This window comes from Epinephelus fuscoguttatus, linkage group LG10 (assembly GCF_011397635.1).
Source record: "Epinephelus fuscoguttatus linkage group LG10, E.fuscoguttatus.final_Chr_v1".
In the NCBI taxonomy this organism is placed as follows: Eukaryota; Metazoa; Chordata; class Actinopteri; order Perciformes; family Serranidae; genus Epinephelus; species Epinephelus fuscoguttatus.
This window is the reverse complement of record NC_064761.1, coordinates 6,580,002-6,604,147: the sequence shown is the minus strand read 5'-3', so window position 1 is coordinate 6,604,147 and position 24,146 is coordinate 6,580,002. Positions and strand designations below refer to the sequence as shown.

The window sequence follows — 24,146 nt, the reverse complement described above, 5'->3', positions numbered from 1 at the left end:
AGCATAAAAATATTACTCTGATTTACTGGAAATAGTTTAACGTATTTTGTTCTGGTCCAATTAATGTCTCATAAGTTTTCCATTTGCCTTTTCTGCTGTTAGATTTTCATTTGTTGCCTTGACAAAGCTCCTTGTTACCCGATTTTCAAAGAATTGCTTCACAAATAAAAACTGTTATATTACCCCCACCAACATTTCAGCAAACTAACACCAGCAGTGAAGTTCAGTCACAATTTGGTGATTAAAAGGTTAAGTTTGGTGACATAATGCATCTTTTTTATAGGTGCTGCACACATCCTGCATTTTTTTTGTAGACGTACAGCAGGTGTGCTTAAATGCCAGAGCAACACACACACATGTTCCCAAGCCCCTATTTTTCAGGGTATGATGGCTGCGCCCTAACAGAGTTCAACTTTTAGGACACAGCAACGCTCACAGCATAGCATGTCATGTGACAAGGAGCAACAAATATCATTTCCTTCTTCCATAAACATCAGTCAGTGGCAAATATGAAAGAGAAGTTATTCATTTTGGTGCTGGGCTACCCAGAGCTTTACATCTGTCCCACAGACAAAACAGCGCATGGAGATTCATATTCATATTCGTTCACAGTTGAGCACAAGTGGACGTTTATGCCAAATTTAAGGAAATTCCTTCAAGGTGTTCTTGAGATACTGTGTTCACACAAATAGGACAGACAGACAGATATACAACTCCAATACATAATAATGCTTTTGGTCATGGTTGTCACTGGTGGAGAGGCATAAAAATGTATGTATAATAATGCAAACTTTACCCTAGCAGAGGATGACATGGTAATGTTATTCAAGAGAATATTGGTAAATGATTGAATGAAAACCTTCACCTTTACTCCATACTTTGCAGAAATTATGCAAACAGTAACAGTGAATTCTAATGGTCTGGCTGTCACAATCACCCAAAAACAAAATAAAGCTAAACAGAACTCACTGTCTGTGGGAAAACATTCCTCACAAAATTAAAATGTAGCATGTCAGATTATATTAGCTTTTTATTGGTGACTGAGGTTAATTTAAATTCCCCCTGTTGGTCAGTCTGGTGAATGCATAAAATCATACTTGGTACACTTAACAGGATATCCTGATAAACCTTAACTCATATTCCATTTTTGTTTTTATAAAACAATGTGGTCTACCATTTTAAATTTAATCCCAGCCTGCTGTGAAAACGTGCTTATTGCAACATACAGAGTTTGGCTGCAGGTGATCAGCCAGCCCAAACAGTTCTGCTATGACTCAGGATAAACAGATGGAAAAAAGAGAGACTGCGAGAAGGAAGGAGAGAAGAAGGGATGGTGAGGAGGAGGAGGTTGGTAAGAGGCGAGCCAACGAGATGATGGAGGGCTAAGCCAGAACACAAACACGGAGGTTATTAGCATAAACTGTAACAGTGTCAGCGAAGTTTGTGTGGCAGTCTGAATACATAACTACATACCAACATCCACAGCAGTAGACACACAAACACACACAAAACACACACTATGGGCATGTAGGCATTTGGTACAAATTCCTAGACTGCTGTAATTAAGGTATAATAAAAAACTGTAACGATCCCTGAGGGAACATTCATAATGAAACTATTTTGCATAAGTAATTATGTTTTGGAAGACACGTAATGCAGCTGCAATATGTTCACTGTCAACATGTTTTAGCTGGATATTTCTGCACATGATCACTATGATATGGTTACATTTAGGAAACCAAAAAATAGTATTTTAATGTTGGAGAAAGACACTATGGCTGTGTTCAATTAAAACATAATCTCTATCAAACAATATGAGGCATACAGAGCCCAGTAAGTCAGAGGAAAAAGAAAATGTCATGGTTTCCCCCAGGAAATTGTTAAGTTGAGGTAGTGAGCCACCCACATCCTGATGGATCCTGTCTCATGATCTGTTTAGTTTGAAGATGAAAGTCTAACCAATAGCCACACTCATTAAAATATACAGCATGCCTTTGCTCATTTCCCCTGAAGGTTAACATTTTAATAAAAGTGTATTAAGTTGTTTTTTAACATTAATGAAGTGGTAGGCCACCTCACCTGAAATGAGGACCACGTCCTGCACCATAAAACACTGCAGGAAACTCTGACTGTATACATATAAATAAGGGATATGTGCTCTCAACATCAATTAATTTGCACTACCAAAATATACATTGCGGGCACAAACTGACAAAACACAAAGGTAAACAATATATATTTCAACATATGTCTTTGAAATGTCAAAGATCAACACATCATCGTTTAACAGCCAAAATAAGGCATAATTCTTGATCTCCTCTAAAATCAAAAGAAAACCAAAATAAAACCAAGCAGCTTGCAGTTTATTCTGCACTGTATTAGACTACACAGTGGTAAACTGTATGTGCACCTAAGTCATAGCAGCCAATTCTGGACAAGACTGCTGAAATAACACCCAGCGTGGCATCCCAACTGCATAAAAGAGTAACATTATGAAGGAATGAATTCAGTATTTACTGGCACCGAAATAGCACAGCTGCTAACCCGCTGTTAACTCCGTGGATCTCAGTTTCTGTTGTGACAGTGAGTTTGCTCGCTTTCGAAAATCCAAACTAATCATTTAACGAGCTGAAGAAAAGCGTTATCCCAATACCCGCTGGGCTCTGGAGAGACAGAATGCATACTGTGTCCGCTGGTGTCAAAGTCAAATAATTAACCTATTAGTCGATCAACCAACCTGACATCCGCACACTTCTCACTGCATATAGGCTGGCCACTGCTTCTTTCATTAGCTTTGAACATTGCCTTTGAATATTTTAAAAGTCACCAATCAACACTGTGCAGCATGATATTTCCTCCACAACAGGATGTCCTGATCATGTTTCCCTGATTCCAAATTCAGCCTTTTAATGGTAAGTATCTGCTGGTACAGAGTCTGATCTGATATCTATACAGTTGCTGCAGACAGACACACACACACACGCACACGCACACGCACGCAGGAGGGTAATCTCATTACATGTCTGCCTTGCAGTGCAATCCCACCTGAACAGCAGCAGCAGCACTGCCAAATCCTCCACCTGAGTCCCCAGGACAGACTCCAAGACTGTCTGCAGCTCATTGTGTACGTGTTTGTGTAGTGGGTGGGGTTGCGCGCGCGTGTGTGTGTGTGTGTGTGTGTGTGTGTGTGTGTGTGTGAGCCCATTGTCTCACGTGTGTGCTCATGTACATGTGGCTGTGTGTATATGTGTAACAGGAAGAGAAAGCACACTGCACCAGTTTTTGAGCTCTGACTAATCTTCTCTGAAACAGACTCTGTTTACTGAAGTCACAATCGCTGCTTCTTTACAAGTTACTGCTCTCTCAGCTGGCGGACTCTTTGATATCAGCACACTTTTTATGAGATCATTCCAGTAAATCAATAAAGTAATATGCACTGCGCAGTTTGTACTGTTTATGCCTTGGCACTCATCCCTACAGCACAAACAGGAGATGTAAAAAGGCAACAAACACTACCAGCTTACAACATGCATCAAAACACCAGACTCCATTGTTTTTTTATGTAAGCCTGCTGACAGCGCCTTGATGCACATCAAAGAAGCAGCAATTTTATTATGTTCGCTCCCCTCATTGGCTCATTTCACCTACTGTAACTTGACGTCTTCTGTCTCTATGACACATCATGTGTGTTCTACAAGACACTCCACGATATATGACATGATGTGACGCATCATAGCCAGTGAGCGTTGAATCCAAGTGTGCATCCACACTACGCCAGCCAAATTTAAAAAAAAATAAGGCTGGGTGATATAATCATACATAGTGAGACATGATATTACATTGTCAACCATCTCAGTTTGCTATAGCCTATAGCATTTGTACAAATCTTTTTTTTTTTTTTTTTTTTTTTAAATCGCTGGTTGTATTCAGCCATTGCAGGCAGTGTTGCCAATCATTTAGAAGGCCTTACATGTGGAAATAGTGGTTACAGGATTCTTGCATTCAATTCTCTGAGGGGGCTAAAAACAAACACTCCCATCTGGTAATTATTCTAGAGAGTTTTTCTGGATTGAAGACCCAAACAATTCATATAACACATATCACATAACTGACATGATTATGTAAAGGATATTACTGCACATGCTCAGGAACACTTTGGAAAACCACTGTTGTAGATATAACTGTATCTACAAGTTAAGACTCTACTGTGCATGGTGAAAGCTATTTTTCAACAACATCCAAAAATGGCACCAACTTCTCTGGGCCCAAGCTCAGCTGAGATGGACTGACACAGTGTGGAAAACCCTGCTGTGGTCTGACAAGTTCACACTTCAAATTGTTTTTAGAATAATGGATGTTGTGTCCTTCAGCCTAAAGAGGACAAGGATCATCAAGATTGTTACCAGCACAGTTCAAAAGCCAGCATCAGTGACTGTGTGGGGGTGTGTCACTGCCCATGGCATCACTGGTAACTTGCGCATCGGTGAAGGCACCATGAATGCTGAAAGGTACATACTGGTTTTGGAGTAATATATGCTGCCATCTGGAAGATGTCTTTTTCAGGGACGTCCCTTCTTATTCCAGCATGATATTGCCAAGCCACATTCTGCACGTGTTACCACAGCATGGCTTTGCAGTAAAAAAATAGTGTGGATACTAGACTGACACGGCACTTCAGAACTGTCTCTCACTGAAAATGTGTGGCACATTATGAAGCGCAAAATACGGCAACGGAGACAGAGACTGAGAATTTCACTTTCAAAACTTCAACAATTAGTCTCTTCAGTTCCCAAACACTTACTGAGTGTTGTTAAAAGAAAAGGTGATGTAACACAGTGGTAAACATGCCCCTGTTCCAACTTTTTGGGATGTGTAGCATCAAATTCAGAGTAAGTATACATTTACGAAAAACAATAAAATGTATAGGCTTTAACATTAAATATCATGTCTTTGGATTGTTATCAAATTGAAAACAGGTCAAAGGGATTTGCAAATCATTGCTTGCGATTTTTATTTACATTTTCCACAGCATCCCAACTTTTACAAATTGGGGTTGTATTATATACTCCCTCGACCCCTATTTAAAATGCATCTTTTTTCTACATTCTGAGCCTCCATCGACACAAGGCAAGCCTTTCACTGACCAGGAAAAAAAAAAACAATCAGAAACAACGGGTGAAACTGAAAAACACCAGCCTCTTTTTTTTAGTATGGACAAGGAAAACTAAGCTTTTGGGGAAAAAATGACTTAAGCTTGCTTGGACATGTTCAAAGGTTGTTTATCAGAAAGTTAAGGTGCAAACTTTGTGTCTTCTCTGGGCCACTCTGTGATCAATATAGCTGACAACACAGGTGTCATCATTTATGTTTATTTTGTTAGACCACAGTGAATTGATTGACGTCTCAGTAAAGCAGTGCAGTAATTACAGTTCACCTGGAAAACAAGTAGTGTAATTAAACCACAGCTGCAGGATTTTATATTTGTAGACAGCAGAGACAGTACAGATGGTTGACCAACTAAGAATCAGAGTAACCAGACTGTCTGTCCCAATGCTGGACACATGTTGGCTGCAATGCACAATTCTGTTTGCTGACCAAAAGATGATGAAGAAGAAGAGATTCAGTCATTTTCCTATTGTTAGGTGGTTCAATGAGGATGGCGAGCTTTAAGGAAGCAGAGAATTCGTGGATGCACATTATTTTTCAGATTTAGCAAGTTTAAAGTAGACACAGTCATGTAGCAAAGCCTAAACACACATCTCTGAAATACCTTGATATTTAAACTGTACTGCGTGTTACATTTTATTGGTTTACATGAGTCATTTTTGCAGCTACACCTGCCATCCATCTAACACATTAACGTGTCTGTAACAGGCTTTGGCACGCTGCATGTCTGAACTGAATAAACAGCTCTCTGAACACTGTACTGTAACTCGCTGGCCTACTCCTTACTGCTCGCATGTTTAATTCCCTGAGGATTAAACTGATATCTGAATGTGAATGCTTTAATCTCGGGTGTGTCACTCCCATGTGGGTGTGCGGCATAATCACGCATTTCAGCTGTCACATCTGCAAGCCCAGATTGCCTCTGGTGAAACAAAGTAATAATCTCAGGGCCAGGGAGTGTTTGCAGTAGAGACAAGGTTTATGTTGAAAGCTCTCAGGTGACAGTGTGAAAAATGAGGTCGAGTTAGAGCCACAAAGTTCTTAAGTGTGGGCTTTCATTGCTATATGAATAAATTTAAAGCGAAGCATCAGACCTGCTCTGCTACTAACCAAGCCACAATCTGTCATGATAGAATTGTTCTGATGTGTGCAGTTCAGCAATGATACTCACATTAGGGATGTCAGTTTCAATCAATTTTGCTTTTGATAGCCAGACACCCTTTAACGGGTGACTATCCGGGAAGATTAAGAAAAAAAACTCAAAATGACTTGAAATTCAAGAGGCCTTTCTTTTTAGTCCAGCGCTCCATTGACTTAGTGAGCTCTGGCACCGCATGTCAAAGCACAATCCATTTAGAGGTGGGAGTCGGGGTTTAATGTTTTGTGATATAGATGTCTAATGTTGTGTTGACACTGAACACAATGTGAATTTTCATGTCACGTTACTCACGTTTGAACACTAGAATATTTTGTGTTGTATTTTGTGTTGCACATGAAATTGTTGAATCAGTGAAATAACTTCTGGCAGTAAGTCCTCGTGAATTGGTTGCTGAAGATCAGATTTTTCAACTCTTGCAAATAAGTGTATGACGCAAAATCACGCTACTCGCTTCACTTGCACTGTTTCATTCATGACTTCTGCACCACTTGCATGGCGTCCATAGCGTCCATCACACCACCCAACAGGAATTTGTGTCTAATCACGTTTTTACATTGACTTTACATGAAATTCACTCCCGCAAATTGTTTTATACGCACCAAGTGTGAACACAACGCAAGGAAAAAAGTAAGTAAGCAAGTGCCCACTGCCATCCCTCTGTTCTCCATTTGTTAGCGAACATTAGCCTTAGCTGCTATGCACTGCACACCATCCAGGTCAGGTGGATACTAGCTAGTGGCGGCACTCATTTGGCCATTACTGCTGGTAAAGCCATCATGGTGGCAGGACAGCATTGCTGCGGAAACATGGATTCACCCTCCAGTCTCCCCCATATAGCCCCAGTGAGTAAGCTGTACATTTTAGGCCGCAGAACCCCTTTCATATTGTTAACAATGTTAACTTTACTCTCCTTGCTGACACTGCTAATTGTGCTAACAGAGCTAAAAATGCTAAAAGGGGGTTTCACCAGGGTGACCTGGGAGGAGGGGGTACAATGGTTTTGCAGGGTTGAGTTGGGATGGCACTACTAGATTGGGCAGTGTGAGAAATATATAAGCAATCAAAGGAACTAGGTGGCGTGTTCTAAGGGGATTTAGGTGGATAAGCGTCCATGTTTTGTGATTGTTTCGGTGGTGTGTTTGTGCTCCTATAGTTAGCTACTGAGCTGGAGGAAGCAGGATGTTTTGTTGGAAGCTCCTTTACTGGCCACAGCCCAAAGGTTAATAACCCCCAATCAGGACAGGGAGGGGCGGCCACTGTGACTTCCACAAACACCACACACACACACACACACACACACACACACACACACACACACACACAAGACGGCTCACACGTGTTGTTTGATTTACACTAAAGCTTGTACATCAAACTGTCACACCCACTCAAACACACAACTCATGAAACATGTATTGACAGAGCCTGTGTATGTAAACAGTGAGATCACTTTGACACGAAACAGGGGCAGAGTTACAGAAGCGCCTCCTCTGCAATCACATGTCCTCGGCCTCATTCTCCTGGTATCACGAAAAGGAGGATCTGGCCTCAGACCAGCACCTAAAAGCACTCAGTGAAGGAAGTCAGGCAAGCAACAAACACCTGCCAAACACTGAGCAGCTTGCACTCGCTCAGTGAGTGAGTGCAGCTGATTGGTCGACCTCATTTCCCTGACTGAGAGAAGTAGTGAAAGTGGCTGATGATGGATTTCATGAATTTGTTTCTTTTACCTTTAAAGCCCTTGCTGAGTGGGGCTGAGCAGGGCTAAAATGGCTTTGTCAGCAATGGATTAAATCAGTCACATGTATCAGAAGAGGAATCAAGGTTATAAAATCTGTAGGACTATTGCTTAAAAATATTTTTTTCCACAATCTTTTTGTCTTTACATGCACTTTGCAACAATGTGCTTCCTATTGAATAATTCTGACTTGAACATTCCGTACTTTGGGACACACACCCAACCATTATTGCACCAACTGCATACTGTGCAGGGTCAGGGGGTGGTTAAAGACTATCCAAGCTTTAGGAATAATATGCAAAGTTATTCATAGTTTCTGTTCAAAGAGTTTCTCAGCCTTGGGGTCAGGACCCGACATTTGGTCACTTGATGTGCAGATGGAGTAACAAAGGATTATTAGGTCAAAAGATGAGTTTTACATATGTTAAAATTTACATATAATTCACTTGAAGCTTCCTCCACTCTTGAAATTGAAATACTTAAGTCCTGAATTCACATGAATATTTGCAGAACCACACATGAATCAAATACAACCTATCACGCAAATTGGAATCCTCACTAACGTTAGCTGTGAAAGCAATCTGAATCTTTTCATGACTAAATTTGTTTAATTCATTTATGACCATCTTCATCTACTAAATTATTATTTAACCTTGGGTGGGAGATTTAGTCTTACTATACCTCTGGTTGTGCTTGTTGGATATAATTTTTTTTTAGCTGCTAAATTTAACATCATAATTGATCCACCATCTGTGCTCTGGTCACTAACACCTCAAGCACTTTGGTAATGTTGGCCTCGTTTTCTGATCAGGTGGTCCGGTTTTTATCTTACTTTTCCTTCCTTAACCATCGCCTCAAACATTCAAAGTTGAGCTTACAACTTAATTTTTGTGCTTGGACACAGTTGACAAAACAATCTCACTTTAATGTCCATGTAGTAGCTGTTCTAGGGCTTTTGATCACATTGTGTTGTTTTGCTCTTGGCCTATCACAATGAAAAATAGAGGGTGGGGTGAAAATGTGCATGCCATTGTACGTCACATGGTAAATTGGTATAAGGTACATTGTCACAGTATCAATTCTATGAGTTCAACAACAGAAACAGTTTCTTCAGTCACTAATTCACACCAATTGCCTCTATTTTGTCAATCTTTTTTTTTTATGTTTTTTAATTTTACTGTCAATGAAATGTTTCACATTAAATGCCTGACAGGAAAGGGAGGGATTATACCCTTTAGGGGTGTGGTACCCTCAAATGTAATTAGTCTGCAGGACATGTAGAGTTTCAATCACAGTAGCTTGACACTGATCCAAAAAAAACAGCAAGGTAGAAGCAACAGGAAATAATAAGTGAAAGAGGACAGTATTTCTTCTCAGAAACGAGGAGCTCTGAGCAGCATAGTGACAATTTGTCATGACAATGTTGTACCGGCAGAATTAGTGCTGTACAAAAGTACATTATCTTGAATTTATCAAAACAACTGTTAAAGATTGACTGCTAATGAAATGAGCATTGCTTGTAGTCATATGTTTCAGGTCCATGGTGATTTGTAGGGTGTGTGTTTTTCATTTAAACAGCAGCAGCAGCGAGTGTCAACCCTGCAGGTTTCTGCTTGTAACATTCCAGTGTCCCTCCTTCTGCCCTGACTATGTACTCATGGATCCACACTGTGAGTTTAAACATGGCTAATCACCCACAGAGAGACTAGATAAACCAGCACACAGACACTGTGTTAAATATGTACAAGCAGATAACTGATCTGACTTTCTTGATTCACTAACACACAAACAAACTAGCCTTAGAAGACACAATAAACAAATGACTGCCTCCGGCGTTCAACTTTTCAAGTGTTAGAACAGTGAGAAGAGAACAGAGACATGCAGACACTGACACCAGGGTTCAACATAACATCGAGCTATCAGGTCGTACAATTTAATGAGTCATGGACAGTTTCATATTTATTAGTTTAAAGCAGCTGTGCAGAACTTTTTACCATTAATAAAACTGTCCCTAGTTCGTATCACCCCCCCTTGGAGATCCGCATATTTATTTGAACCCAACAGTGACAAAAAGCCTTTCTCTATAAGGCTATTTAGCGTAGCCTCACTCGGGTTGGACACACAGCGGAAGTCAGCAAACCAGAATATGGCACCCGAGGCGGAAGTGATTCTGCTCACCCGCAGCAGTCCGCAGCAATTAAACCACAGAAGAAGGAGCCGTGTTTACAGTGTTCTTCGAGTAAGCAATACCCAAGGGGCACTGCTGAACACATAAGACCTAACAGTTTTACCAGAGATGTATCTATGAGGACTTGGTTGTACTTTTGATGTCATGGCGGATAACGAAGGAGCATCATCTAAAATTATCTGTGACTGTGACCATGAACACAAACATACAGCAGGCAGTTGTCCTCAGTTTATAAGAAATTCAGAGGTACACCAGAACATTTATGAACAGGTCTTACTTTACTACTAATTTGTGTGTAACGTTAGCATGTTAGCATGTTTCCACTAATTACTTGGACTGACCTAACGTTAGTAGCGTTAGCTTTGCAAGCGAAGGCTGCAGGTAACAGCTTTGCTGTGTTAGGATTATGTTATGTCTTCACTGTGTATCTTCACATAAAAGAATACTCTGACGATTTGGGAGTTATGCCCTTTCTCTATCATTTTCATATTGAGACAACATGATCGATATCTTTTTTGTGTCCGTATGTCCAGTGGCTGGGCCTCAGCGTTTAGCATTGCGCTTAAAGGGGGTCAGTACATCCTGCACTGTGATCCGCGGAGGGATACACCGGTGAGCAGGCACAGACGTAGCTTGTAAACAAAACTCAGCTGTTTATTTAGCCTAGCAATATCTCCGGATTTTAGTAGCTGCAATGGAAGACTTTGAACGCAATTTTGAAGAGTTTCTTGTAGCGGACACAGATCCACAGCCATACCTGTTTGAGCCGGAGTACACAGATGAGGAACTCCATGTGTTGCATGCTGATCAGGCGAGAAGAGAGGCTGAATCCTCGGCTCCCATTTTGCTGCACAGAATGGGATTCGGTGCTACCATTGTTGGAGAGATATATCATCGCGAGGAAAACCGCTGCAGAGAGTGCATCACAAGGAATGAAAACTTTGCAGCAATCACTAATCCTGGTGTGATTGAAACTTTTTTTCATGTTCCTAAGATGAACTGGAAAAAACGCCCCAGGCCCGCAGGAGCTGATGGACAGCTTTCAGTCAGGTGAGTAATATCGTCCGTGTTGTCTCTTTGTTTGCTTTTACCGAGTGACCTAGCGTACCTGTCCCAGAGCCAGCTGCAGCTGTTGTTCACCGGTGTATCCCTCCGCGCAAGATGTACTGACCCCCTACAAGTGCCATGCTAACCGCTGTCTCAATATGAAAATGATAGAGAAAGGGCATAACTCCCAAATCGTCGGAGTATTCTTTTCACATAACAATGCGGACTTACACCGAACGTACACGGCTGCTTCTCATTGTTTCCAGTAGCACACCAACAGTTACTACATTACAGGGCTTGACGCTAACTTTTTTCCCAAGGAGCACATGTGCTCCTAAGTTGAAAAAGTAAGGAGCGCACAAAGAACTTTAGGGGCACAATGTAAATTGATCAAATAATGTGTTTTCCGTAATAAACGTGATGCAAATAGACACTTACAAGCAAAACTATTTAATGAATTTGTATACAAAATGTACAGAAAGGTAAAATCATCAAGTTTTGAAAAAGTATTGCAATTTAATTTTGTCTTTAATGTTATTATCTTATATATATTATCTTTGCAATATGATTATCCTGTCCTCTGCGCCCACCGTGGGGTAGGGCGCAGAGGACAGGATTTGGGGGAGTATAGGCTCGTTCAGGAGCTACAGCTCTTTGGTGACCGCTTTCGGGTCTACTTCAGGCTCTTCTCTGCTATTCGACGCGTAGCACACACACAGTGAATGGGTTCGTCGGCGGAGGTCTGCGCTTTGCGCGCTCTGTGTGAAAAGGGCTTTATTTCCACCCTGCCCAGCAGCGGTAAACAGTGGCGAACTGTTTCCACTAATTACTTGGACTGACCTGACGTTAGTTAATCCTCTCGCTCTACAAAACAAATGCACGCGGTAATTGCCGGCTGCAGTCGGAATTTTACGACACCAGGCTGTGGGTGTCATACCGCTTCGACCAAAGGGGCGCTATAATCAACGAAAACAACAAGTTCCACACAGCTGCTTTAATCTCAGCTTTCAAACTCTACATACCACCATTATTTAGCTACAAATAAAGAGTTACAGAAGTTTTGTTCATGAACAGGAGGAGGGGACCATTAAATACTTTCATATCACCCAACTTTATATGTGTCATCGTGTTCATTGAAGGGAAATTTATCCTTCCAGGAAGAAATCTTGACCTATATGTGAGTTTCCTCTTCTTGTCATTCCCCTTTATCTGACAGCTTTTGTAGTCAACTGTGACCTCAGTCTTTGGTGTTAGTCTGACTATTCACAAAATATGATGTGGACCAGGTAGGTTGAGAAATGATGACAAAGTCACAATGTTGTCTCGCCACTGATTTCATAATGACATTAATCTAAAATGGATTTGACTGCTTAAATGCTCCATTTCTGACTGCAACACAGAGGAAAACAACCTCTATCACACAAAGTTGGAATGGACACAAAGATTTAGCTGCTGGGTAGTTTTGTGTAAATATCTCATACATGAATTCAGAACTAAATTAAAAAAAAAAAAAAATTGTACTTCAGTGCCACTACAAAGTCCCTTCGTCATCCTGTCTTGGCATTTTTACACAGCACCAACCGACTGCAGCATCGTGCCGCTCCAGTGTGTGATTACAGACAGCATACCGGCATCGCGTAAGCAAAAGAGGCATGACAGGCCTGACATGTTACACAACAGCGTCTGCCTCTCGTGACATAAAACATACACATTGGCAGCGCTTCATAAACAATAATGGCCGTCCCTGTTATGTGGCGGATGATCTCATACTCTGATTTGAGGGTAAGGAGCTCCTGCGCCTCATTGTTTTCACAGTTTGCAGACATCTTCGGCAGCTGTTCTTCTTCTTTGAGTTACCTGCTAACTTTTACCAGCTACTTTTTAAACCACCAATTATTATTATTATTATTATTATTATTATTATTATTATTATTATTATTATCTCTGTTGAATTATTGAGGCTACATTTGAGTCCATTATTGTCTCCAAGTATTGAATTAGATCTAGATTATGGGGCATTTGTAAGAATCATTAGCTTCACCTGAAAAAAATCCAAAACAAGCAAGGACTTTGTGCACTGGGCTGATAATTTAACTCCATGGACAACTACATTTCATCACTGTATGGGAAAAATAGGATGGTATGATGGACTATGACCACAGCACAGCAAGGGGCAGAAAATAGAGAAGGCAATAGAGAGGGGGAGGACATGGAACATCTAGTAAAGGTTCTCTGAGTACACAGCAGAGTAATATGGGATTCAGCTCAGTGTGAAATCAGTATATCACTCAGATACAATGACTGGGGGTAGGGAGAGTTGAGACAGAGAGGCATAATGCAGCACTAAGCAGTGGCAGAGTGATGGATTTTCTTCATTAAGTATGTTGTGTTGGAAGCTAAATACCAGGCTCTGAATCTTGCTTTTTCTGGATTTAACAGACCAGGGCTTCATTTGTGTGAAAAGCTGCTGTAAAGTACATGCAGCAAGATATGAAAGAGACAACGGTAGGAAACTCTTGACCTCCTATTTAAAACTTTTTAAAGGCTGTTAGAGGTAGGACAAGTGAGCAGAAAAACTTAAAAACACACATTTGACATACTTTGTCTTGTCTCCTTTGTGTCATCTTGTGTGTGGTTTCATTTCTCCTGCCCCTATCACTGAACACAGATTGCCACAAGAAAATCAGCGGCTGCACAGTAATAAATGCCATTTATATGCATTGATGAATAGCACCCTTCCAGGTTATAATTCTGCTTAATGAGGGCTTTATAATTGATGTCATTCACCCTCCTACATCTGTGCCTCCCCATTACCGCCCTTCTAGACACCCACATTAGCCATTTGGGCTCCATCAATCAGCCTCTTGGCCTGTATAGCACTGGGACAACTATCAGCAAGGAGTCCCCGAGGTCGTTCTGGCTCAATGGCTTCTCAGCTGTACACTGATCGCCGGCTGGTTAAAGGACAGGAGAAGGAAATCACTCTACCTTATCACTGCAAGGGAGGGGAGCAGGTTTAATGGTTTACCTAAAAGATACCTAATGAACAGGAAAGAGCAAAGAGCCAAGACTGCTGTTGGAAATAAGTAAATCTGGGAACACACTTTAGCTCCTTTTATACTGCCTGTTCAAGGCGGGAATGTTGTGGTGATATTCCACCTTGCCATTCTGTATAAAGTGCAAGAACGTGGAATGGGGGTAAAGACTTCAGTTACGCCTTCAAGCTGGTTTGTGGAGATAGCAACACAGCCAATCCAACATTTGCATTAAAAAGTGTGAGCAATTAGGATAGGACAGGTGTGATGTTTCGATGATATGTTATGTGTGTCACCCACCAACAGGAGATTTCAAAGCAGCTAGCAACTCAAAGAAGAAGAACAGCAGCTGAAAATGTCCCAAATTGGGGAGACAATGAAGTCCAGGAGCCCCTTTCCCTCCAAGCAGAGGACAAGATCAACCCAGAGGCAGACACTGCTGTGTTAAACGTCATGCCCCTTTTGTTTCTGGAACACCAGCATGTTGTGTGGTAAAAAAGCATAATGACCAGCATAATGAAGGGTCACAGAATGACAGGTACACTGAATACAGACATGCTATTAGACAGCTTCTGAAGCAAATACTAAAATGTAAAAATTCCACCTACATCAAAAAAATGTAGTTTTGTTGTATGAACTAGGCGATTATCATTACAAGGATTTAGGGAATGACGTATCCTGAATTCAGTAACTCTGTAACATTTATTCATTCATTCATTCATCTTCTAACCGCTTCATTCTCTTGAGGGTCGCGGGAGCTGGAGCCTATCCCAGCTGACATCGGGCGAGAGGCAGGGTACACCCTGGACAGGTTGCCAGACTATACTATAACTGACAATTCTGTTCAGTCCCCTGGTCCGTGCTTACTGTGCAACATCTCAGTGGTGTACATAAATTTTATCCTGTTCCAGTATTAAAATGAACTATCCCGAACAAAACTTTCATCTTAAGGTTTATTAACACATTTATTAAATGTAGGACTCAAATCCTGTCTGTTCTATTTGGACTATAATTGCTTAGGGAAGATACAAAAACAATGTTGCACACAGCCTGTGACTAATTTGACGATCATGACAGCAAGCATGACTTATTATGGTGATCAGATGGGCAGGATGTGACTTTGTACAGCAGAACAACACCACCCAAATCTGCTATAACATGGCCTCCATTCCTGTTACCTAAAACCTCTCTAAGCTCCGGCTGGAATCCAGCGAATGCGGGAGGGAATGCTGATCACATAAACTGCAGAGCCAAATAAATGCAAGAGCTGATGTGCAAAATATGAAATGTTTAGATAACACCGTTCAGAGCAGTCGCTAGGCCATCTGTTCTGTCGGTGCGAGTGTTACAGTCCTGCACTGTAGCTTTTCATTCTGTCAAACATAAAGCCATCTTAGGTTTCTCTGACAGGAGAAACACACAGCGAAAAGTAAAAGAGATGCCAGTTCCTGTCTGATCTTTTTTCATCCACTCAGCCATTTTCCTCCTTTTGTTTGTCTCACTGAGGTAACAGAGCTCAAACAGCAATGATACACTCCTCATCACAACTCCTCCAAAAAAAGGTTAAAACAGAATATAGTTTCCAAAGTATACTTCATTTATAAATAAAGGGAATCCAAAATACTGTCAACATTTTACTTAAGTCATGACTCTACAAGCTTTTAGGGCTGTACCCAAATATTCGGATATTCGAATATTCGTTTCTGTGGGTAGGTATTCATTATGAAAATTTGGTATCCAATTTTCGTTGTTTTATTTACTTTTTTTTTTTAATTTATTTGTTTTTTACATTTTTTTGGTGCTAAATGTAGTCTTTTTGTTGTTAGTAAATGTAGGTTATCAATAAAAATCAAAACTTTTAAATTGCATTGTTAAAAATGTGAAAATATAGCCTACCAACTGAGCTTGTGGGCATGGCACGCTTGAGCGCATCCGTCTGAGGCTGTGGATCAATGGCAAGTTTTACCACTTTATCACTATTCCCTCTAACTTGTAGCTGTTTTTTCGTTATCTTTTGAATTTAATATGAATTATGGAACCGTTTTTGTCAACACTTGTTTCCCCCGTTTTGTACAATAAATTATTGTTTAAAGTTTCAACAAGTTTCTTTTGGAGTGCGTGACACAAGCGTGTTTTGAAAATGACCGCGGACTGTCACCTGCTCAACGCATCAGAACCTTCAGATGCCATGACAGTAATAGCCAATAATGTCAAAATATCATTTACAGACCGATTTAACAGACGATCACTGCTGCCCGACCCACAGGTCCATTTGCAGGTCCCACGGGTTACGGGTCGACCCGCGCATCACTACTCAGCTCAGTCTATAAAGGCTGTACACAACAGTCTACAGTGCACGGCACTGCTGATTAACCATTTTATTGCTGCACAGAGTGTCTGCCAGCAGCCAATTACTTGCAGCTCGCTTCCTACAACTTGTTTCAATGGTTCCGATTTAATCAGAAGACAAATTAAACAGGATGACTAGCCAATGTGAAAATCAAAAGAAAGCATAGAATAATGTACTGAAGGAGATTGTTGTGCCATCACATTTTTTTGTGGTTTGAGAGCAAAGAACCCGTCGCCGCTGTGCAAAACTCTGCAATACAATTATCCGAATGTTAAAAAATGGTATTCGGGACAGTCCTACAAGCTTTTGCTGTAAAGTTCTGCACAAATCTATAGACTATAAAGCTTAGAGTGAAAATCCTCTGGGTGTTAAGCACAAAAGCTCTCCCTCTTCTCTCCCAACCCCTTCAACACTCTACTGTACAGTACACTGTTAATCTGCTGTAGGTTTCAGTCTACTTCTAGTCTGCCCTCATTAGCTTGATCCTGTTGGTGGGCTTCAACTCAGAACATCTCTCTCCTTAGTGTAACAGATTAACCTCCCATCTCTACCTATCAACACACTCCAGGGAGGAATCACTGGATGCTCTTCATTTGTCATGGATGTGAACCACCTTCCTTGGCTTGTGACTCACTCACATTTAGCAAAGAGCAAGCTAGACAACTGTATGAACCCAGTGCTCTTATGTTCCAGCTAACAGCACTATTAGAGTTATACTTCCTAAATCAATATTATAGAATATAAACATGGTAAAATTGGAAGTACAGATCTGAACCTGCTGGTGCTGCAGCATTGATGCCACGCAACCAGTGTACCTAACAGAGCCAAAGCCACGAAAACAGGCAACAGTGTGAGGTAGTATTACATTAGTTCAGTGTTTGCTTGCAACTAATAAAATATCGCGAGCAAAAGGAAAGGAGGAAAATGTGTTTGCTCAAAATGACAAAATACAATTACTTGAGGAGGGATATGCAGCTGGTAATAACATGAAACACATACGGGAACATTTAAACTGAGGACATTCAAAACAGAACATTTAAAAAGTTTCTCCAAAGTGCCGACAGGTCTTAGATCATAGGTGAAACTTAAGAACTAAACTACAGCTGGGTATCACTCAAAATGTTTTACCAATCCAATTCCAGAACTTTTTAATACCTAACTTACATTACTAAGTATGAACATGTTGTTTTCAAATCCATTTATGTTAATAAAATATTGTATTAATGGAAAAAATACATTATTTAAATCAGGGAACATCTGATCTAAGAAGCCTACAAGGACCAAGATTCTGACTGAATTCAGTGCCAATTTCTGATGATTAACATCTTTACCCTTTCATGGTTTCCCACAATCACTAACTCAAAAAGTGGTGAGGTCAAACATGCCACTCTGGACTCAAGAAAACTGAGGAAGAAAGCATGGAAGAAAGAGGTGTAGACACAAGGGAAGGACTAAGTAAGCACAAAAAGTCAAAAGAGAAAACACAAGAAAACAGTGACTGAAGCAAGAAGAAGGAAGATACAAATGGATATAAGCAATATTAGTCAATTATTTGCCAAACTTAATAGGAGCGTGTACTGAATCCACCGTTTAATGAGTATGACATGAATATAACATAGCAAACCTTCAGAGCTGAAGTAAACAATAAGGAATAGGAAGCAGGCTTTTTGTTCACACAGCTGCAGTAAATGCCAGTCGGGCCACTGCAGGAACATTGTCCAACAGTGTTTATTGTGTTAAGCGGACTGCATTGCTTTACTGCTCCCATTTAACTATGTCACAGAACACATGTGACCAGTAAAACAAGGATGGGTCAGGACCATGGAGAAATACCAGACTGAGAACGTCCTTCTCTATCAACCAATCAGGGCAGGAACTTGTGAAAGGCCCAAAGAAGGGAGGATGAGATATATTTAACAAGTAACTGCAACTTTCAGGTGGAAGAGAAGCGTTCTCCTCAAGAGTTATCAAGTTCTTTGCAGCTTAGTGGAGAGTTTGTTTTTAGACGGTTATGGAAAGCTCCCTGTTCAAATCACTAAATTCAGCTACTGGCTGTTTGTTCTCAGTAAAAGAGAAATACAATTTCCAAGAGAACACATTATTTCACATTTACTCTCATTTTAAGGTACACGATACCAAGTCCATTATTTCCTGGGTTGTGTGAACCAGAACTAAGTATTCACTCCAAGAATTTACTGGCTGTTTATTGGTGGTTGCAGTTTAAAATGCCTGATTACACGGGAGTCTTTCCGAAAAAATGTGATGCATGTTGTTCTATTTTTAGGTGTTTTTTGCACTGAAATTGCAAAAATAGTTGCAATGCTGTCTCAGGTTTAGAGCCTATCATTATAAGCATCCAGTGTTTCCCACAGAATTAGGATTTATTTGTGATGATGTAAGGGAGAGACCCTGGTTTCCTGACCCCCGCCAGCTTCAGCATCAGGTGAGGGAGAGCTCGGTGTGCCTCAGACTGCTTGACAACAGTTGTGATAATTTGTAAAGTTGAAAAGCTCCAACAGTTACTTAATAAAATATTTTGTGTTCAGTGTTTTGAAGTGGTTTGTTAAATTTTGTAGTGAGTTTGAAATGATAAATGTCCTCACTATGCAAAACACCAACACCAAAATGGCTCAACTCACTCATGAAATTCCTTATTAACAGTTGGGTAGCATTAGCCATGCACTGCTAACAGTTACCCCTGTCACTGTATGTGACTCTGTCCCAGATCTCATGATAAACAGAGAAACAGAGAGAGAGAGCAGGGCAAGGAGGTGCTGAGTGAATAAAGAGGTTGTGCGCAGCTCTACAATGAAATGAGATTTTGCTCATTTGAAATGGTCAAATTTGTGGAAAAGTTGCTGTGGTTAGACAAAATTGCAAGGTCGTGCGTACAGAAATCAAGGGGACTGGCTGAATTAGTATTAAATGTTGCTTAAATATTTGTTACTGCCAAAATGCATAATTATCATAATAATTATATATGTTTTGGGTTTGTTTTTTTATTCTTTCCAGAATACATAAGAACCCTGGATGAGATTTTAATCCAGTTGACTGATTTCTGTCGCTGTTACAAATTATGACTACCTCTTACATACCTCTACTGGTCATTTCAATCAGACCAGTGTAAACAGTTTACATGAAAAGCTTCTTTGACTGTGGGAAACAAAGGGTCCCTGGACAGAAACAGCTGACAGATTCTTTGATTGCACAGGATGTTGCGTGTGTGTGTGTGTGTGTGTGTTTGGGCTCTATCCCTGGCAACATATTAACACAAAGACACACTTGTGTTAGGAAATGACAATGACATCATTAATTTCCCAACGCTGTAACTGTAACCAGCTAAAACCTGCCCTTCATGTTGACACTAACGGTCTACAGCACAACCTGAGGAGATGCCAGAGGACAGGTCTTGATCACAGCTGCTCTTTGTATCTATACACAAGCCAGCAATCCTACACAACGAACTGTGTGAGTTAGTCGAGTCAAATGTCATGGTGTGTCTGCCTTCAGGTCAGAACATGGTAATAATGTCACTGCAATTAAAGTCAAGTTAAAGAGCAGAAGTTTATCCAGGGTCTGTTTTTAAGGAAGTAACTGGCTGTTCTCTTATCAAACATGCATATGGGATGCAAGTGCCTGGCTTACAATACCTGCTACACTGAGAACATTTGTTTTAAATCAATGTCCTGTTTAATGCCAAAACAATTAGTCAATGGAAAAGTAAAAAACCTTCTAGCTGATTAATTGGTAAAGTCATCAACAAAAATGCCAATCTTTCTCTGGTTTCAGCTTCTAAACTGGGAGGATTTGCTGCTTTTCTCTGTTTTCATCTTTGATTGGACAAAGCAAGACCCTTGAGGACAATTCCTTTCTTCAATGGATTAATCAATAATGGAAATAAATGTTAGCTGTAGCCTTAATTCTCTTGTTACATAATTTGCAAAAAAACAAAAAACACAGTTGGACAAATTCACTGCAAAACCCAAGCAGATATCCCCCTGGAAGTATCACAGCATCACAACAGGGACATGATTCATTACCCAGCATTCCAAAGTGGAAGCAATAGGTAGATAAGTTACACTGGCTAAAAACGCCCTGTCTGGTCCTCCATTTCATAATGTTTCAAACAAAAAACACATAAAACAGCAGCAGCTTAAAACCATCTGTGTGACTTCCCATGATCCCACAGAGCACACTCCCTCAAACTCAACACCTCCCTCCCCTGACTCAAACCTGGCTAACAAATGTACATTTCACAAAGTGCTGATACCAAAATAAGTGGGATATGTTAGAAAACTTGACCGCTGAGGGCAAATCTTATTAAATGTACAACTATTTACCTAATTATTCCCATAATATCCCAAATGGTTGGGTGGTGAAGCAATATCGCATGACAGAGTCAGTCATATCAAACGTACTGAGACTGAGGAACATGACTTCATCCAGAAATGTGAAATTATGAGCTACAGTGATGATGACTTCATCTTTGGAAGCAGCTCTTGTTCAATGTTCATGTTTATTGCAAACTAGGATTTATAATATCTTAATATTTTAATCAAATTTAAGAATTTCTGTCAAATATAATGTTGGTCTTTTAATGCTGCTCATCTGCTGTGGTGTTTGACATTCCTGAAAAGTGTTTTGCACAAGCAGCCATTGATTCCGTCCTTTCAGTCCAGCATAAAAATCAACTTGCAGCAAGACTCATACCATAATAAAAACGAATGAGTGAATGAAACAGCTCCAGAAAAAAAAATCCTGGATGAAGCAACAAAAACTAACAACTTGTTTCTTGCCACTTCTTCACTCCAAGTCCTGATGGAATTTTACAAGATATCCAACTATTTTAATTGCCAACAGTTCCAGGTTATTTTCAAGGAAGGTGTTGTACTTATCAGTGGAGCCATTGTGCATACAGCTGCATAAGCCTGTATATCTGCATATGATCATTATATGAAACTTATTAATGAGCCATCCCAGATTCACACAGCCTACAATAACCACACATTCAACAAACAAGCAGTGCAGAAACACTGCTGATGGGAGTGGATGGGCCAATGCTAAAAGTGTTGATACTGCTATACCTGATGTGCCTCTCAAAATATTTAATCCTTATTTTATTTCAATTCTAATTTAATACATTTTCACAGGGGAAAGACTGATACCAGATGAAGGCTCCCTCCTTCTTCCGCTAAGTGCTAAGTCATGACAAACGCATCATCTTTGCTCACTGTCAAAGCAGAGATTAGCTGTCATAGTGCACTTTAAACCTTCCCCCAGTGCCCTGTTTTGCATTTGCTTCACCTAGCAACCCAACAGATGCACACTTTCATATACATTCATGCACATGGCCACAGCACTCAATGTATACAGTGACTGATCCCTGATGCCTGATGCCAACTGTGATATTTTAAGTCTGCCCATTGCAGTGTTAATACCTCAAGTAAAAGCAAGCAGAGCTGCAGGCACAGAGAAAGGTGGAGGGAGAATCCCCTGTGACACTCTAACACATCTTACTGAATGATGTCTTTCAGTAAGGCAATAGCCAGTATTATCCTGATAATATCAGGTAAAGTTTACATATACTCTTGGTGAGGAGGACACCTAGCAATCACTTATCAGCTTTACTCAATAAAAGCAGTAGTACCAAATAATTAATTATTAATCCTTTAAGGTGTGCATTACTTCAATATACTGTAACAACCTATAATGTAATTAACACACTCCTATAATTTATTGCTGTGCGAATAGCTGTAAATCATATGCAATTCTGATTATGGTATGTGAATTGGATGATACCAATCCTGATACTGTTCGATATCAGAGAGAGGCCCACCCTTTCTTTTTGCCCTGACAACTGCCATGCATTAGTGTAATAAAACACACACATATAAATGGAACAAAATGTGAATTTAAAAAAACTGTACGGTCCTCCGAGCAGATGTGCAGGCTGTGCCAAATTGCGTGGTGGGCATTTTGACTGAGCTCAAACCAACACTCATTCATGTATTTCTCAATGAAGTTATGTATATAGTGCACAGTTTATATAGCATACTGTGTGTTGTGTTTGATGCCTAGTGCGTGGGCTGGTAACACAGTGACACAGTGCGTGAAAGACCTCACTACTCACCGCATCTTTCTCTGCTCCCCCGCTCTCCTGGTGCTCCATGTTACAGAGTTTCCTCTTGTTTTTATTCTCTGTCTTCTTCATCTTTCACCTCACTGTTAAAACACGCCTTGTGTGTTGGGGGGTTGGCCCGGTTGACAGCCTGGTTTGTTGTTGTGTGGCTGAATCCTCTCGGTAACGTCAGTCGGCTGGCTAGCAACGTGTCAGCTCGGCTGGTGTCGACTTCAGTGACACCTCGCTGCCAAAATGAAATTCATCGCTTGTTAATGCAGTTTGTTGAGTTAAGAGTCCACTCAAGAGTTTGCTCCAGCCAGCCGGCCATTCCTGGTCGGTAGCCAGCCTGTGGCTAGCTAACTTAAGAGCCTAGCTACACTTTTCGTGCAGACTGCACATCTGGAAAATCCGTTGTGACAAGCTGTCAATCAACCTTGCAGCAACAGCAGCCACTCGTTTCTCCCCGAAGGAAAAAAGGCGGTTAACAGTCGTTCACAAGGACAGTCGGTCATAAGCGGGGTGAAAATTATCCATGCTGGGCTGCTGTCTCTGGCAACAGTTCATTCAACCCAACTTCTTCACCAGTTAGTGAGTGGCGGTTGATGCTAAGCTAGCTTCCTGCTGCGTGACTAGCCGAGCGGCTAGCCAGTCTGCCTGCTAACGTTTACCTGCACAGAAACACCGTGACACCCATGACAGGTCTGTCTAATGGTCGTTTCGAGATGATTCCCACCCGAATTCGGCGCGTTTTATCCTTCTCGGTGGTTTCTCGGACAGTGAATGTCCTCTATAAATGTTCTTCCATCATCAGATAAAAGGCTAAGCTCTCTGTGTGGACACCGGGTTGAGCTCTCTGTTGAACTGCAGCCGCGGCACAGCACGGCTCGGCTTGTTTCCTGACTCCGACGCGGTCACTGCGGTGTCAAGCTAGCAAGATCGATAATACTATATCCGGTTGAATTTTACCAAAATAAAAGCATCAGTTATTCGGAATCTGCTTTGTTAAGTACACTTAAAAGGGGTTTGACTCCGGGTTTTCATCGCTCCCAAAATACATAGACAGAAATACACTGTTAGTCCATATATTTAGGCTATGTTAGCATGAACACCAGTCTTCCACAAAATATTCCCTCAATACAACCTTTATTTTATCAGGTAGGGGACTGTTCTTTACTTATCAGAGGAGGAGGTGGCTGGGTGTGACTTTGTTTAGTCTTTTTTTTTTTTTTTTTTGACCCTCCCCAAAGCTACCAATATTTTATACTTGGGCCTCCCTGAGTGACTGGCGGTCATAAATTACCATAAATTGGTTATTAGATTTTTAAGCCTTACCTATACCCTGATC

The 24,146-nt window shown here is 40.7% G+C and overlaps 1 protein-coding gene across 4 annotated transcripts in view; it reads right to left on the bottom strand.

The window, feature by feature from the left end:
* Positions 1-23,724, bottom strand: part of mast2 (microtubule associated serine/threonine kinase 2) — a 221,507-nt gene extending 197,783 nt beyond the window's left edge. For 2 of the 4 annotated variants that reach the window (XM_049586940.1, XM_049586941.1), the window contains exon 1: positions 22,811-23,724. In XM_049586940.1, the coding sequence (XP_049442897.1) occupies positions 22,811-22,891 (81 nt within the window). In that variant the 5' untranslated portion in view covers positions 22,892-23,724. The remainder of the gene's footprint in view (positions 1-22,810) is intronic. The other 2 variants (XM_049586942.1, XM_049586943.1) reach the window with 1 other exon arrangement.
* Between the last annotated feature and the right edge of the window lie 422 nt (positions 23,725-24,146).